Here is a 15,227-nt window from a genome sequence, read left to right as displayed (position 1 = left end):
TCCCTGGCTGTTTCTTCCTCTTCAGCATTTTTGAAGGGATGGGGGAGATGGCGGGCGTGGGGGCTCCATGTGTACTCACTTCCTTGGCAATCTCATCCAATCTGGTGACTTTAAATACCATCCATAAGCCATCAACCCCCAAATTTACATCTCCAGATGAGATTTAGCCCCTGGACTCGTAGAGGCAGCTGTGGTCACTCAACTCCACAGAAAGATCTATCAGGCATTTCCAACTCAGTGTGCCCAAACCTCCAGCACTTCCCTGCCCCCTGCCCCATAACTGCTTCCCCTCCGCCATCCTGTCTAAGGATGCTCCATCTGTTTTTAGTCGGTTAAGCCGTAAGCTTTGGTCATCCTGGATCTCTTTCTCTCTCACACACACTCAACCTTATCTACTCCATCAACAAGTTTTATTGGCTCTACCCCCCAAATCTTTCCAGTCTCCCCAGTGCCCACCCACACCCTGGCCCACCTGTTACCTCCCACCTGGACAATCATAGCAACTTCCCTAGTCTCTGTCCCTTCCCCCAGCTGGTCCCCAAAGGCAGAGGGACCCACCACCTCTCCCTCCCCGCCTCCCCCTCCCCCCGCCCCGCCCCACCTCCACCCCCACAGGAAGCAGTTAGCCTTGCTACCAGCAGGGTGACATCCGCTTTTGCTGCCTCTCTACTCCCCCACTCTTCCTCAGAACCTCTCTGGACCAAATCCCTTCCAGCCCCCAACCCACCATGCTCCCTCCAGGCAACATCCTGCTCCTGCTTTTGCTCCCAGGTGAAGCCAGCAGTTACTGGGTGGGGGTGGGGGAGTGGCAGGCAGATATTTGTGAAAGGGGTGGCTTGGGTGGCGTCTGAAGGGAGGGGTGCTGGGGGCAGATTCTTCTCCCAGTGCCCCTTCTTTTCCGGGAGATCCATTTGGCTTCTGGGCCTGGTTCTTTGGGGAGGGAAGCTGAAGTCTGGACTTCCTACCTATTAATCTCCCCTTCTCACTGCTGGATCTCTGCTGATTTCCTGTCTCTGCTTTTCTGGGAGCTCCCCTACCTTTTGGCCGCTCTTTCTCATTTGCTCTTTTGGAGTGGAGCTTACGTCTGAGCACATCACCTTTCCCTGCACCTATTTTGGGAACCACCTTTCCCACTGATTATGTTCTTTCTCTTCCCACAGTGGCTGCAGCTCAGGTAACTCCAGGTGAGATATCAAAACTCCTTCCTCTTTGCCATGCTACTTCAGGTACTGTTTCCATCCCTAAAGTATAGCTTGAGGATCCTGGAATACCCCCAGTGGCTCTCCAGATCCCCATCTCACTGTAGCAAATTGAAGCCCCAGGGACTTGGCCAACCCCCAGCCTCTCGTCAGGAGTGCCCACTATGCCCAAAGCCCAACACATGTCTCACTATGCTTGAATACCCAAGACTCTCTCTGGATCTCCATCTCCCTTTTCATCCCTCAAGTGCAACCCCAGGGAATTGGTCACCCATCAGGGACTTCTGCCCATATGCCCACAGCACAGCCCTGAAAGCCTGGAATCCCCTGCAGCCACCTTTTTGTTTTGGCCTCCACCCTCCAGGTTCCTATTCCGGATGTGGGCCCCTCCCTCTGCCACTTCTGGCAGGCCTTGTGGCTGCTGATGCTGTGGTGTCTCTGCTGATCGTGGTGGTGGTGTTTATGTGTGTCAGCCCACGTGGCAGGCCCACCCAAGGTGAAGGCAGGGCCTGGACTGGGGGTGGTGTCCCTAGGGAAGAGGTCCCCACGGAGGGGTCCCCTGGGGGAAGCCCTGGAGGTGCTGCTGGGGAAACCCTGGGGGCCCTGCTGGGGGAACTCCTGAGGAAACCCCTGAAGCAGGAGGTCCCTGGGGAGGTGGAGATGTGGGTGGGTGGTGGGTGGTCAGGCCTCATGCTTTCTTTTCCCCACCCCCAGAAGATGGCAAGGTCTACATCAACATGCCTGGCAGGGGCTGACCCCCTGTAACTGGGACCTCTGACTTCTGACCCTCTCATCCTGGATTGTGCGTGGTGGCACAGGAAACCTATTCAATAAAGCGACTGAAATACCTCTACTTCTAATTCTTCCTCAAAGAACCAGGGTCCCCAAAGCCTCCCTCCCATCTAGCTGTTTCTGGGTCTATGACCTAACCTCCCAGAACCCCAAATATCCCCATCCCCTCAGCCCAGAGATATGCAATAACTCAACAGTGTTTTGTGTTCCATGTTTATTTGGGGGCAGGGGGCAGGGAAAGTCTGATACTCAGAGAGGCCACTCTGTAGATCTGTACTTGGTGGGAGTAGGAATAGGGTGCTGGGTAGATATCAGGAATGGCTGGATCCAGGCATCGGGTTGTTGACTGCCATGGTTTGGGCTCATTTGTAATACTGCCTCTGTGTGTTGAGGTCACTGTAGACATCCGATCTCTGACCTTGGAGCTCCTAAAGGGATGGACAGGGTGGCAACCATCAGTGGAATGGGTCTGCCAAATAAACTTAAAACAAAATCCAACCTTCTCCCAGTGGCCTGCAAGGCCCCTGGTAACTTCTTCAACCTTGCAGCCATGTTAGAAATCTGTTTTATTCAGGTGCCTTCAAAGTTCCCCTTTTTCCTCTGCCTCATTATTAGGCCCCAGCCTCAGAGCTTTTGCACATACTGTTCTCTCTGCTTGGAATACTGGTCCCCTAAATATTCCCATGGATGGTTCCATCCTTCCCTTCAAGTCTTAGCTCATGTCACTTCCTCAGAAAGGCATTTCTTGATTTCTTCATCTGTAGTTTCTTCCCCCCACACCCCAGATGATCTTATTTGTTAATTTGCTTCAATTCTGTTTACCCAACTAGGATGTAAGCACTGCAGCTATGTCTTCAGTATCTAGTACAGGGGTCCTCAAACTTTTTAAACAGGGGGCCAGTTCACTGTCCCTCAGACCGTTGGAGGGCCGGACTATAGTTTAAAAAAAAGCTATGAACAAATTCCTATGCACACTGCACATATCTTATTTTGAAGTAAAAAAACAAAACGGGAACAAATACAATATTTGTATTTGCATGTGGCCCGCGGGCCATAGTTTGAGGACCCCTGATCTAGTACATGTGGGTGCTCAACAAATAAAGTGGAGCAATGCTTTGCCCTAATATTTCACTGCTCCCAGTAACTGGAAAGCTCCTTCAGTCTTTTCTTTTTCTTTTCTTTTCTTTTTAAATATATTTTATTGATTTTTTTACAGAGAGGAAGGGAGAGGGATAGAGAGTTAGAAATATCGATGAGCCAGAAACGTTGATCAGCTGCCTCCTGCACGCCCCCTACTGGGTATGTGCCTGCAGCCAAGGTATATGCCCTTGACCGGAATCGAACCTGGGACCCTTGAGTCCGCAGGCCAACGCTCTATCCACTGAGCCAAACCGGTTAGGGCTCCTTCAGTCTTATGGACCTCACAGAGCTAGACTCAAGATCTTACACTTTAGAAAGAGACTTTTCATCACAAGTGAGGCAAAGCAAAGCTGGTTGTGGACAAATAAAACAGATTTCACAGACTAGGGCTCACAGTTACAGAGGGAGGGTCTATGGCCCCAAAAGGCAGGCATCACAGGGCAGGAATGAGACAGAAGGAAGAGAAGCTGGTTTCCTCACCTGATAAGGTGACTCTGTCTCAGTGATGCGCTGTTTCCGGGTCACTGCTGGGGGTGGGGAGTGGCACAGGTGCAGGGGCACACAAGGGGGTAAATTGGGATTATTTAGTTGATGCGAAACCATCACCATCCCCTTGGATAATTGTGACTTGGGAGCTTACCCCTCCCCTCCAGGCAAGTCCTCAGAGTGTCCCATCCCCATCCAATCCCACTCACCCTCCACAGCCCCTCGCCCCCGAGGAACCAGCCGGCCCAGAGAGTATACAGCCAGGGCGATGAGGAGGGTAAGTACCAGGTCCCCCAGCACAATACCGGCCAGCACACCAGGGCTCACCGCAGAGCAGTTGCATTCTGGGAATGTATATGGCACAGGAGTCAGGGGAGATCAATGGGAGTTGGGAATTGGGAGGAGGTGTCAGGGGAGAGGTTTGAAGAGATTGGGAAGAAATGGGGAGGTCTTTCAGAAATAGGGAGGGGTATTTCAGGGCCTGGGCCTACCGCAGTGGGACTGGACAGGGCTGAGACCTGAAGAAAGAAAAAGAAGGTAAACTAGCTGTGGAGCTATGACTGGAGGGTGGGCATAGAAGCTGGGGAGGGTGGGTCCTGACAGCCAGGGGGAGAGGGTAGAGAGCAACTTCTGGTAGGACCTGTGGCTGACACAAAGGCCACTGGACTGTGTTACTTCCACACTGACTTGTCCTATTACACCACCCGTAGAGTCCCCTCCCTCTGCTTCTACTGGAGGCCAAATATTGGAGTTTCAGGTTCTGGGAGAGACCCATAGGGTTTTGGGGGCTGGGGACCTGCTTCTATCCCAACCTTCCCCTTTGGTTCTCTTTCCACCCTGTTCCCTGCCTTGCCCCAAGGTGAGCCCAGAGACTCAGGAGGCAGCTTCAGAAGCCCCCAACTCACCACCCACAGTCAGAAGGAGAGGCAGGAACAGAAGCCTGTTGAAGGGTCTAAGGCCCCCCATGATGCAGGCGACACTGCTGGATACTACAGTCCAAGGGCCAGTGGGATGTGGCCAACCAAGTGAAGGAGGAAGTCTGAGGTGGGTGGTGGCAGGAGGAGGAGGGGTCAGTAGGGGAGGAGGGACAGAGATAGATAACACCGGAAAAATCAGGCCCAGACAGCCCAGGGGCAATGCTATAGCCCCCATTAGCTGGATATGAAGGGCAAAGGGTACATATCAACTCAACCTCCATCCCAGTCAAGGGTCAGACATTGTAACAGGAGGATCAGTGGCTGACTATGGTTGAAGCCAGCTCTGCCTCTTCCCGCTGGGCAACCCTGAACATGTCACTTAATCTCTCGGGCTATTTCCTCATTTGTAAAATGGGGAGTAAGATAGTACCTTCTTTGTAGGGAGTTGTGGGATCAAATGAATTAATGTTTCTAGAACAGGGACTGACACTTGTCGGCATTTTATAAGCGCCAGCTATAATCATTAGATAATCAGAACTTGTGCTGTTCATAGCATATTAAAAAGGAGCCATCAGGACATGGCCACTAATTGCAGGCACTCTGCCCCAAGTTTTAACTCGCTTAACCCCCACAACACCTTTCTGACATAGATGCTCTTATTATCCCCATTTTACAGAATAGTAAAGACACTTGCCCAAGGTCACACAGCAAATAAAGGTGGAAATGGAACCCAGAAACCAAAGACAGATATTTGACCCATAGAGAGAAAGCAAAAAGAACCAAGATAAAAGATAGAGGAGCCCTAGCTGGTTAGGCTCAGTGGATAGAGCGTTGGCCTGAGGACTGAAGGGTCCCGGGTTCGATTTTGGTCAAGGGCACATGCCCAGGTTTCAGACTTGATCCCCAGTAGGGGCATGCAGGAAGCAGCCAATCAATGATTCTCTCTCATCATTGATGTTTCTATCTCTCACTCCCTCCCTCTCTGAAATTAATTATATATATATATATATATATATATATATGTAAAAGATTGAGGAGAAAATGATGGTAAGACAGAGAATGAGGGAGAGGAACAGACAGTGAGACAGACACACACATCACAGACACAAGATTAGAGGTTGGGGTGAGGCAGGTCGGGGACAATGTGAAGACCACGGGGCTGGGCTGGGCTGCTCCACCAAACGAGGAAGTGGCCAGAAGTGAAGACTGAGGGAGGAGACAAAGACTTCTAGCCCTCAGCAGGAGGGCTAGGGCTGGGGCTGGGGAAGGAGGAACCTGAGGTTAGGGCACTGGGGGGATGGGCCAGCGGCAGGAAGCCCCCCTCCCCCATCCAGGCGTCACACCCCACAGCTCCTTGGGCTAAGGAGAGAAAAGGGGAAACTGGATGCTAGTCATGGGACAGACTCTGAGTGGCCTGTTGCTAGGGGTGGAGATGGTGGGGGGAGGGGCGAATCCGAGTCTGGAGGAGAGAGTCAGGGCCCAGCCCAGGCAGCACCGGCTGCTGACTAGAAGAAAATTCTGAGACATCCTAAACTAAATTACCGAAGGCTTATGGGTGGAAGGAAGAGACAAGAGAAGTTTATCAGTTAATGTCTGAATGACAAAGACAACAAAAGGCTGCTCACATTCCTGAATGAATGTTGAATTAACAGGGCAGACTCTGCTGTCTTCTTATTTACTCACTAGAGGCCCAATGCACGAAATTCATGCAAGGGCTTTGGTCCCCTGCTGCCACAGTGGCTGCCTCTGCCTCTGGCCCCACCGTTGCGGCTGGGGGGCCTCTGCCGCCTCTGCCGCAACCCCCGCCCAAGGGCCTCTGCTGAGGCTTTGTCCGGAAGGATGTCCGGTCTAATTAGCATACTACTCTTTTATTATTATAAACTAGAGGCCCGGTGCACAAAAATTTGTGCACTCAGGGGGGGGAGGAGGGTCCCTCAGCCCGGCCTGTGCCCTCTCGCAGTCTGGGACCCCTCGGGAGATAACGACCTGCTGGCTTAGGCCTGCTCCCGGGTGGCAGAGGGCAGGCCCAATCCCTAGGTGCAGCCCCTGGTCAGGCTCAGAGCAGGGCCGATTGGGGAGTTGGGGCGCCGCCCCCTGTCATACACAGAGCAGGGCGATCGGGAGGTTGTGATTCCACCCTCAGTCACGCTCAGGGTAGGGCCGATTGGGGGTTTGGGGCACCATCCCCTGTCACACTCAAGGCAGGGTCGATGGGGAGGTTGCCGCACCACCCCCTGTCATGCACAGAGCAGGGCCCATCAGGGGGGTTGGGGCTCTGTACCCTGTCACGCACAGAGCAGGGCCCATCAGGAGGTTGGGGCACCGCCACTCTCACACTCAGGACAGGGCCGATGGGGAGGTTATGGCTCTACCCCGTCACACACAGAGCAGGGCCCGTGGGGGGGTGGGGGGGGCGGTTGGGGCGCCACACCCTGTCACACACAGAGCAGGGTGGATAGGGAGGTTGTGGCCCCACCCCCTGTCACAAACAGAGCCGCAGGGCGATCAGGGGGTTTGGGCGCTGCCCCCTGTCACGCTGATCCTGGTGCCGGGAGGCCTCACGGCTCCGCTGATCCTGGTGCTGGGAGGCATATTACCCTTTTACTATATAGTATAGAGGCCTGATGCACGGGTGGGTGCCGGCTGGTTTGCCCTGAAGGGGGTCCTGGATCAGGGTGGGGGTCCCCATTGGGGTGCCTGGCCAGCCTGGGTGAGGGGATGATGGCTGTTTGCAGCTGGTCACACATCCTTCAGGGTGGGGGTCCCCACTGGGGTGCCTGGCCAGCCTGGGTGAGGGGATGATGGCTGTTTTCAGGCTGGTGGGTGACTGAAGCTCCCAACTGCTCCTTTTTTTCTTTTTTTCTTTTTTATTCTGGGCCAGGTTTAGCTTTGAGGCTTGGCTCCAGCTCTTAGGCCTCTGCTGCTGAAAGTAGGTTTCTGGCCTTTGCTTACAATGTTGCGATCCTGCTGGCTGAAGCCCGGCGGACTAAAGCAGGTTTCTGGGGGTTTGTTTAGCTTCTATATTTGTTACATAGTTGCTTAGAGTTGCAGCTCAGAGGCCTGCAGCGGCAGGCGGGGAACATTGGAGTCCTCCCTCACTGAAGCAAGCAAGCCTCATGTTAGTTTCAAGCTGCCTGGCTGCCGGCGCCATCTTGGCTGGCAGTTAATTTGCATATTGCCCTGATTAGCCAATGGGAAGGGTAGCGGTCATACGCTAATTACCATGTTTCTCTTTTATTAGATAGGATGAACTTTTTGAACTGTTGTCCACAACCAATCCAAAGGAGCAAATATTTCTTTCTTAAGGACAGACAATGCACCCATCCCAGAACTAGCTGTGCCTCAACTTCCCCCAACCTCTTTACCTGTGACCAATGTAAATTCTCTAAAAACAACTTAACTTTTTTTTAAATCCAAACTCATTGTATAAAAATTCCTGATGGCCAACATGTCGTCTCCTTCTCACCCTGCTGCTGGTGGTTTAGTTTGCATGCCCCAGGACCTGGTCCATTTTTTGGCTAGCATTTGGCTCAGCAAAACCTTTCATTCAGAAAAGCTTTTTGTTTAACACTGCTAATGGCTGCCATTGCCCAGGCCTGGCTGAATCCTATCGCTAAAGGACCACCTCCCCACCACCAGGTCTGGAGTAAACATGGTGAGAACAGGCCCAGCAGGCCCTGCTGGCACCTCAGACCTCTCAAGGTGGCTGCAACAGAGTCAGCCAGGGACAATCAGAGACCAGAGGAGGCTCTGAGCCAGGAGGACCCTGATCTAACGCCAGTGTTTATTGACTCCCTCTGGCGTGGCATGGGGAACAAACTTTGGGGTGCAGGAAGGGGATCAGAAGGCTGCAATGGTCTGGTTCATTGTGAGGACTTGTGAAGTTTATCAGAATAACACCTGCCTGGCATACTCTATATGCTTAATGAATGTTAATTATTATCATTACTAGAGGCCTGGTGCACGAAATTCATGCACAGGTTGGGTCTCTAGGCCTGGCCAGCAATCAGGGCCAGGCCAATCAGGGCCCGAAGGTTGGGAGAGGAAGGTTGGGAGAGGGCCGGGCGCAGAAGGAACGGACGCCGATGCCACTTTGGTGCCCCATCACCATGTGCTTCCCACCTCCCCCCCTCCTTCCCTCTCATAGCAACTTGTCAACTGGTCATTCTGGTCATTCCAGTTGTTCGGTCGTAACAGTAGCTAAGGCTTTTATTTATATATACTAGAGGCCCAGTGCACGAAATTTGTGCACTGGGGGGTGGGGTTCCCTCAGCCCAGCCTGCCCCTCTCACAGTCCGGGAGCCCTCAGTGGATGTTCTATTGATGGCCACAGTCTGGCAGCAGAGTCTTGGAGCAGGTGTCCCATGTGTGTGTGTGTGTGTGTGTGTGTGTGTGTGTGTGTGTCTGTCTGCTAGGGCCTGCCCCCAGCCGCCGCGCCACGTAGGCTCGAAGCAGTTGCCGTGCATGTGTGTGTGTGTGGGGGGGGTGTCCCCACTGGGGGTCTGCCCCCAGCCACATTGGAGGCTCAGAGCAGACACTGTGTGTGTGTGTGTGTGTGTGTGTGTCTGCTGGGGGCCTGCCCCCAGCCACACCATGGAGGCTTGGAGCAGGAGCCCCTCTGTGTTGATCTCTCAGGCTCCTGGCCTCCACTGCATGTTGTACTCTAACTTGAGCTATGGCCAGGATGGGGGTGCTGCTTGCAAGCCAGGCTTTCCCGCTCCCAGGTCTCCATGGCAACCGGGGAGCAGGCCCAGCTTGGAGCTGCCCGCAGGCCAGGCTTGCTCTCCTGCTCCTGGATCCCCATGGCGACCGGAGAGCAGGCCCAGTTGGGGGCTGCCCGCAAGCCGGGCTTTCCTGCTCCCGTATCAGGCCCAGCTTGGGGCTGCCCACAGGCCAGGCTTGCTTTCCTGCTCCCAGATCCTCATGGCAACCGGGGAGAAGGCGCAGCTGGGGGCTGCCCGCAGGCCGGGCTTGCTTTCCTGCTCCCGGATTAGGCGCAGCTGGGGGCTGCCTACAGGCCGCACTTTTCTACTTACCAATGGCCGGATCACCACAGCGACCCAGGGCCCAGCGCCACTTTCCTGCTCTCCAATAGTCATAGGGTCCTGGCTGGGGGCGGGGCTTAGCAGTGCGGGGGGCTTAGGTGGCACAGGGGTCCCGGCTGGGGGCTCAGGTGGCACACAGGGGTCCCGGCTGGGGGCGGGGCTTATGCCCCGCTGCCCAGGGCTGCACATAGGGCCTGGATGGCAGCTCATGCTGTCCCGCCCTGCCTGTAGTATAGGATAGAGGCCTGGTGCATGGGTGGGGGCCTGCTGGTTTGCCCTGAAAGTGTCCCGGATCAGGGTGGGGGTCCCGCTTGAGTGCCTGGCCAGCCTGGATGATGGGCTGAAGGCTGTTTGCAGCTGGTCACACCCCCTTCAGGGTGGGGGTCCCCACTGGGTGCCTGGCCAGTCTGGGTGAGGGCCTGAGAGCTGTTTTCAGGCTGGAGGGCAACTTAAGCTCCCAGCCTCTCCTTTTTTTCTTTTTTTTTAATTCTGGGATTTATTTACCTTCTATGGCTGTCACTGGAGCTGAGAGCCGGCTCCAGCTCTGAGGGCTGAAAGCAGGTTTCTGGGTCTGTTTGGCTTCTATAATTGAAACTCTGTTGCCATCACAGCAGCTCTAAACTCTGAAGCCGAAGCTGGTTGAAAGCAGGTCTCTGGAGCTTGTTTAGCTCCTATAATTGCAACATAGTTGCTTAGAGTGCAGCTCAGAGGCTGGCAGCGGCAGGCTGGGAACGTTGGCTTCCTCTGTCACTGGAGCAAGCAAGCCTCCTGTTCACTTCAGCTGCGTGGCTGCCGGCCGCCATCTTGGTTGGCAGTTAATTTGCATATCCTGCTGATTAGCCCATGGGAAGGGTGTCGGGGTTATGGTCAATTTGCATGTTTCTCTTTTATTAGATAGGACTAGAGGCCCGATACATGAAATTCATGCAAGGGGCTCGGCCCTCGCAGCCGCAATGGCTTGCTTTAGCCCTTGCAACTCCAACTTCGTACAGAAGGTCATCTGGAAGGTCATCCAGATGGATGTCCAGAATGTCGTTTGGCTGTCTGGTTTAATTAGCATATCACGCTTTTATTATTAGAGATAGATTGTTATAGTACTTCAAGTCTCCAGTTCTGGGCCCACCTTGATGAAAATCCTCCCTCAATCCCTCAGCCTGAGCCTCAACCTCAGCCTTCTGATCTGATCCTCCCAGCTCCAGCCAGGTCTGGCTATACCCAGAATTCAGTCTCATGGCTGGCATATGCAGGCACCATCCAATTAGAACAGGTGTGGCTATAGGCCTGGATCAGAGTCCTGAGGCCCCCACCCCTTTAGTTGCTGAGATGTGGGGAAGTCCAAGGTGTCCCAAGGGAATGGACTGAGGAGGTGACAGATATCTGTGGGAGGTCAGGTAGAGACTTTTTACCAACCAAAAGAGAAGTGTCTCAATATATTAGCAACCAGTTTAACTGTACTGGTGCAGACCACAGAATGCTCGCCTGGGCAGATCTCTGCTCATGGTCTCCACTCCATCAGGCAAAGAAAGAGGCTGAGATGGAGGTACACTCAGCAGACTGGGTGCTGCCTACCCCCACAGTACCAGCCTCCAGGAAGCAGGGCTATCTCCCCTCTCCCCATGAGATCTTGCAATCTCTCCTGGCAGCAGCCCAAGAGTTAGAAAAGGCCAAAGCTGACTTTTCCAGAAAACAGGCAATGTGCTGAGCCTGTGACAAGCTTGCCTCTGTGGAAGCAACAGCCCTCCTCACTCTCCTTGCTTTCATGTTTGCCTCCTACAGCCCATCCTGCCCACAGTAACAAGAGGAAGCTTTCTGAAAAATCAGAAAGAACTCAAATTTTTTAAATGGCCAAAAGACTTAGCACACACCACAACAGAAGAGATACCAATGGCCAATTAGCGTGTGAAACAGTGCTCAACATCATTAGTTACTAGGGAAATACAAATTAAAACCACCATGGCTCTCTTCCTCTTCCCCAAAGCAGCCAGAAGTGACCTCTGAAAATGGTTCACTATTCACCTGACCCAGAAAACCCCACAAAATCATGCAAATCAAGAGGTTCAAACCTTCCTGTTCACTGTAAGAACACTGGTGAAACTGCCCAGGCCATCAGGGTATGCATATTCGAAAAGTCACCACGGATCTGAAAGATCTCACTTTACAGAAGCAATGTGTGCCATCCTGTCATTACAATGGTGGAGTTGGTAGGTGTGCCCAGAGTAAACAGTGGCCCAAAAACAGTGCTCCATTTTTGCTGCACATGCTTAAAAATGCAGAGAGCAATGCTGAACTCAAGGGTTTAGATCAGTGGTTCTCAACCTTCCTAACGCCATGACCCTTTAATACAGTTCCTCATGTTGTGGTGACCCCCAACCATAAAATTATTTTCGTTGCTACTTCATAACTGTAATTTTGCTACTGTTATGAATCATAATGTAAATATCTGATATGCAGGATGTATTTTCATTGTTACAAATTGAACATAATTAAAGCATAGTGATTAATCACAAAAACAATGTGTAATTATATATGTGTTTTCCGATGGTCTTAGGCGACCCCTGAGAAAGGGTCATTCGACCCCCAAAGGGGTCGCGACCCACAGGTTCAGAACCGCTGGTTTAGATGTACATTCTCTGGTCATTGACTACATCCAGGTGAACAAAGCTCCCAAGATACAGCGCAGAACGCACAGAGCTCGTGGGCAGGTTAACCCACCCATGAGCTCTCCCTGACACATGGAGATGATCTGTACTGGAAAAGAGCAGACTGTTCCTAAACCAGAAGAGGAGGCTGCAGAGAAAGCAAAGTTATCCCAGGAGAAACTGGAGACACAAAAACTATGGCACGGGAGTAAATTGACATAAAATAAATACTAATAAAAGCAAAAGTAGGAAAAAACACACAATGAAGTACCACTACACACCCACTAGAATTAAAGATGAACCCTATCTGCAGAGATGAGGAGCAACTGGAAATCTCACGCACTGTTGGTGGAAACGTAAACTAGACCCACCACTTTGGAAAAGAGTTTGGTAGTTCTTATAAAGATAAATATTCAAAAGGGCCAGAGAGAAAGGGGAGGGACCCGGGAGAGGCCCCGGCGGGAGGTGCGCCGAAGCCCCGCGCCGCGCGGTCCCACTTCCTCACGCCCTTCACCGACTCCGGGGCGCGCAGCCGGCGGGCGAGGACGACTGAGCGTCCCTTGGAGGCCGCGCGCCCGGAGGCGTCCGCTGGGCTTGGCCGGGGCGCGGGGCCCTTGGCTGCGCTCCCCGGCTCCTTCCTCTCCCGCTGGGAGCTGGCGGCAGCGGCCGGGGCGGGGAGCGGCGCCGGGGGCGGGGGCGGGCGGGGGTGGGGAGGGGGGCGGACGGCGGCGGGGCCGGGGCCGGGGCCGCGGATCGGGCTGCCATGGACGACAAGGCGGCCACCAAGGAGCTGGACCAGTGGGTCGAGCAGCTGAACGAGTGTAAACAGCTGAACGAGAATCAAGTGCGGACGCTGTGCGAAAAGGCTAAGGAAATTTTAACAAAGGAATCAAATGTGCAAGAGGTCCGTTGTCCTGTCACTGTGGAGATGTGCACGGTCAGTTCCATGATCTTATGGAACTCTTTAGAATTGGAGGGAAATCACCAGATACAAACTATCTGTTCATGGGCGACTATGTAGACAGAGGTTACTATTCAGTGGAGACTGTGACTCTTCTTGTGGCATTAAAGGTGCGGTATCCAGAACGCATTACAATATTAAGAGGAAACCACGAAAGCCGGCAAATTACCCAAGTGTATGGCTTTTATGATGAGTGCCTGCGAAAGTATGGAAATGCCAATGTTTGGAAATATCTTACAGATCTGTTTGATTATCTTCCACTTACAGCTTTAGTAGATGACAGATTTTCTGCCTCCATGGTGGCCTCTCTCCATCCATTGATACACTGGATCATATAAGGGCCCTGGATCGTTTACAAGAAGTTCCACATGAGGGCCCGATGTGTGATCTGTTATGGTCAGATCCAGATGATCGTGGTGGATGGGGTATTTCACCACGTGGTGCTGGCTATACATTTGGACAAGACATTTCTGAAACATTCAATCATGCCAATGGTCTCACACTGGTTTCTCGTGCTCACCAACTTGTAATGGAGGGGTACAATTGGTGTCATGATCGGAATGTGGTTACCATTTTCAGTGCACCCAATTACTGTTATCGTTGTGGGAACCAGGCTGCTATCATGGAATTAGATGACACTTTAAAATATTCCTTCCTTCAGTTTGACCCAGCACCTCGTCGTGGAGAGCCTCACGTCACCCAGCGCACCCCAGACTACTTCCTGTAAGTCCCTCCTGGGAAAACCTGTTTTTGTATGTGGAAGTATCCTGGCTTTTTAAATATATATTTAGAAAAAAAACAACAACACAAGCAACAGTAATCTAAGTGTATCTGTAACAAATTGGGATCTATCTTGGCATTAAACTATATCATGGACCAAAATGTGCCATACTAATGACGAGCATTTAGCACAATGACGAGCATTGACTGAAATTTAGTACAGTTCTAGATCAGTCAGTCTTAACAGTTTGCCTGCTGTATTTGTAGTAACCATTTTCCTCTGGACTGTTCAAACAAAAAACGTAACTAACCCCTTTATCTCCTTTTGCACTTCTTTGGAAATTTTAGTTATAGTGTTTAACTGGCATGGATTAATAGAGTTGGAGTCTTATTTCTAAGAAAAATTCACAAGCTAACTTCCTCTTAATCCATTACCCTTTATTTTATTGAAATGTATAATTAACTGAAGAAAAGATTCTTTTTGGGAGTATGTTGTCATAACATTGAAAGAGATTTCCCCTTCATTTAAACAGAATTACTGTTTTATGTTGGTCTGCATATTTCTGTATATTTGTCATGACATTGCTTGCATCCTATTTGGTGTTCTGAGCAAATAAACTTTTCACTTTAAACAAACAAACAAAAAAAAGATAAATATTCAACTATGCAGAGATTCAGCCATTCTACAGAAGCAGGTATTTACCTTTCCTGGAGAGTGAGATTGCACAAAGAAGCCCTAGAGAATGAGACTCCTAGGTGTTGAGAGGAGTTTTTAGGGGTAAAATAGGCAGGTTTAGAGAGTTTAGAAATAAAGGAGGGTCCATGGGGGAGAACTGCAAAGCTGGGGGGCTGGGGGCTGCCAAAGGGCATACATTCACAAAGAACTAAAGGCGCCACAGCCTAAAGGGAGAGGAAGACACCCATTCACAGAAGATCAGGGGAAAGCCAGAGAGCGGTAGAGAAATGTTCCTATGGTTGGGCACCACACAGAGAGTGAACATGGGGTCGAGGTCATTACTGTCGTGGTACCTATGGTTAAGCCCACCAGACACCCTTATCTGCATATGCATAAGGCAACCGACCTCTCATTCCTGGCTTGTGAGTGAGAGCTCCCTGCACCCTTGGCTAGGAAGGGGGACACCCCACCAGCAAGGCAGAGTCGCAAAGGCATCCTTGGCTAGGAGGGAGGATGCCCCCACCGGCAAGGGAGAGTCACAAAGGATGCTGGACGTCCTTTCACATGTCTTTACAGAGGATGCTGGACGTCCTTTCAGGTGTTTCGTACAGATAGGAAGCATGTCGTCCACACTACATAGAGACTGCCCCCT

The 15,227-nt window shown here is 52.0% G+C and overlaps 2 protein-coding genes and 2 pseudogenes across 7 annotated transcripts; 3 read left to right on the top strand and 1 right to left on the bottom strand.

Moving 5' to 3' along the window:
* Positions 1 to 641: 641 nt before the first annotated feature.
* HCST (hematopoietic cell signal transducer) lies at positions 642 to 2,048 on the top strand. 3 transcript variants are annotated; one of them, XM_036346721.1, is made up of 4 exons: positions 642 to 771; positions 1,161 to 1,178; positions 1,558 to 1,695; positions 1,914 to 2,048. In XM_036346721.1, the coding sequence occupies exons 1-4, from the start codon at positions 729 to 731 to the stop codon at positions 1,952 to 1,954; spliced, it is 240 nt and encodes a 79-aa protein (XP_036202614.1). In that variant the 5' UTR covers positions 642 to 728; the 3' UTR covers positions 1,955 to 2,048. The 3 variants fall into 3 exon arrangements, with proteins under 3 accessions (XP_036202614.1, XP_036202615.1, XP_036202613.1); XM_036346722.1 differs by having other exon boundaries at positions 1,161 to 1,184; positions 1,564 to 1,695; positions 1,917 to 2,048; XM_036346720.1 differs by having other exon boundaries at positions 1,161 to 1,184; positions 1,564 to 1,695.
* Positions 2,049 to 2,188: 140 nt separating this feature from the next.
* LOC118674665 (transmembrane immune signaling adaptor TYROBP) lies at positions 2,189 to 4,658 on the bottom strand. 4 transcript variants are annotated; one of them, XM_036346716.1, is made up of 5 exons: positions 4,523 to 4,658; positions 4,109 to 4,135; positions 3,827 to 3,961; positions 3,612 to 3,658; positions 2,189 to 2,419 (listed from the first exon to the last, which is right to left on the bottom strand). In XM_036346716.1, the coding sequence occupies exons 1-5, from the start codon at positions 4,581 to 4,583 to the stop codon at positions 2,354 to 2,356; spliced, it is 336 nt and encodes a 111-aa protein (XP_036202609.1). In that variant the 5' UTR covers positions 4,584 to 4,658; the 3' UTR covers positions 2,189 to 2,353. The 4 variants fall into 4 exon arrangements, with proteins under 4 accessions (XP_036202609.1, XP_036202610.1, XP_036202611.1 ...); XM_036346717.1 differs by having other exon boundaries at positions 3,612 to 3,655; XM_036346718.1 differs by lacking the exon at positions 4,109 to 4,135.
* Positions 4,659 to 11,579: 6,921 nt separating this feature from the next.
* On the top strand, positions 11,580 to 12,440 carry LOC118674736 (annotated as a pseudogene).
* Positions 12,441 to 12,951: 511 nt separating this feature from the next.
* On the top strand, positions 12,952 to 14,535 carry LOC118674603 (annotated as a pseudogene).
* The last annotated feature ends 692 nt before the right edge of the window (positions 14,536 to 15,227 follow it).

Source organism: Myotis myotis, unplaced genomic scaffold, assembly GCF_014108235.1.
Source record: "Myotis myotis isolate mMyoMyo1 unplaced genomic scaffold, mMyoMyo1.p scaffold_m19_p_19, whole genome shotgun sequence".
Classification (NCBI taxonomy): Eukaryota; Metazoa; Chordata; class Mammalia; order Chiroptera; family Vespertilionidae; genus Myotis; species Myotis myotis.
This window is presented reverse-complemented; position numbering and strand designations above follow the sequence as displayed.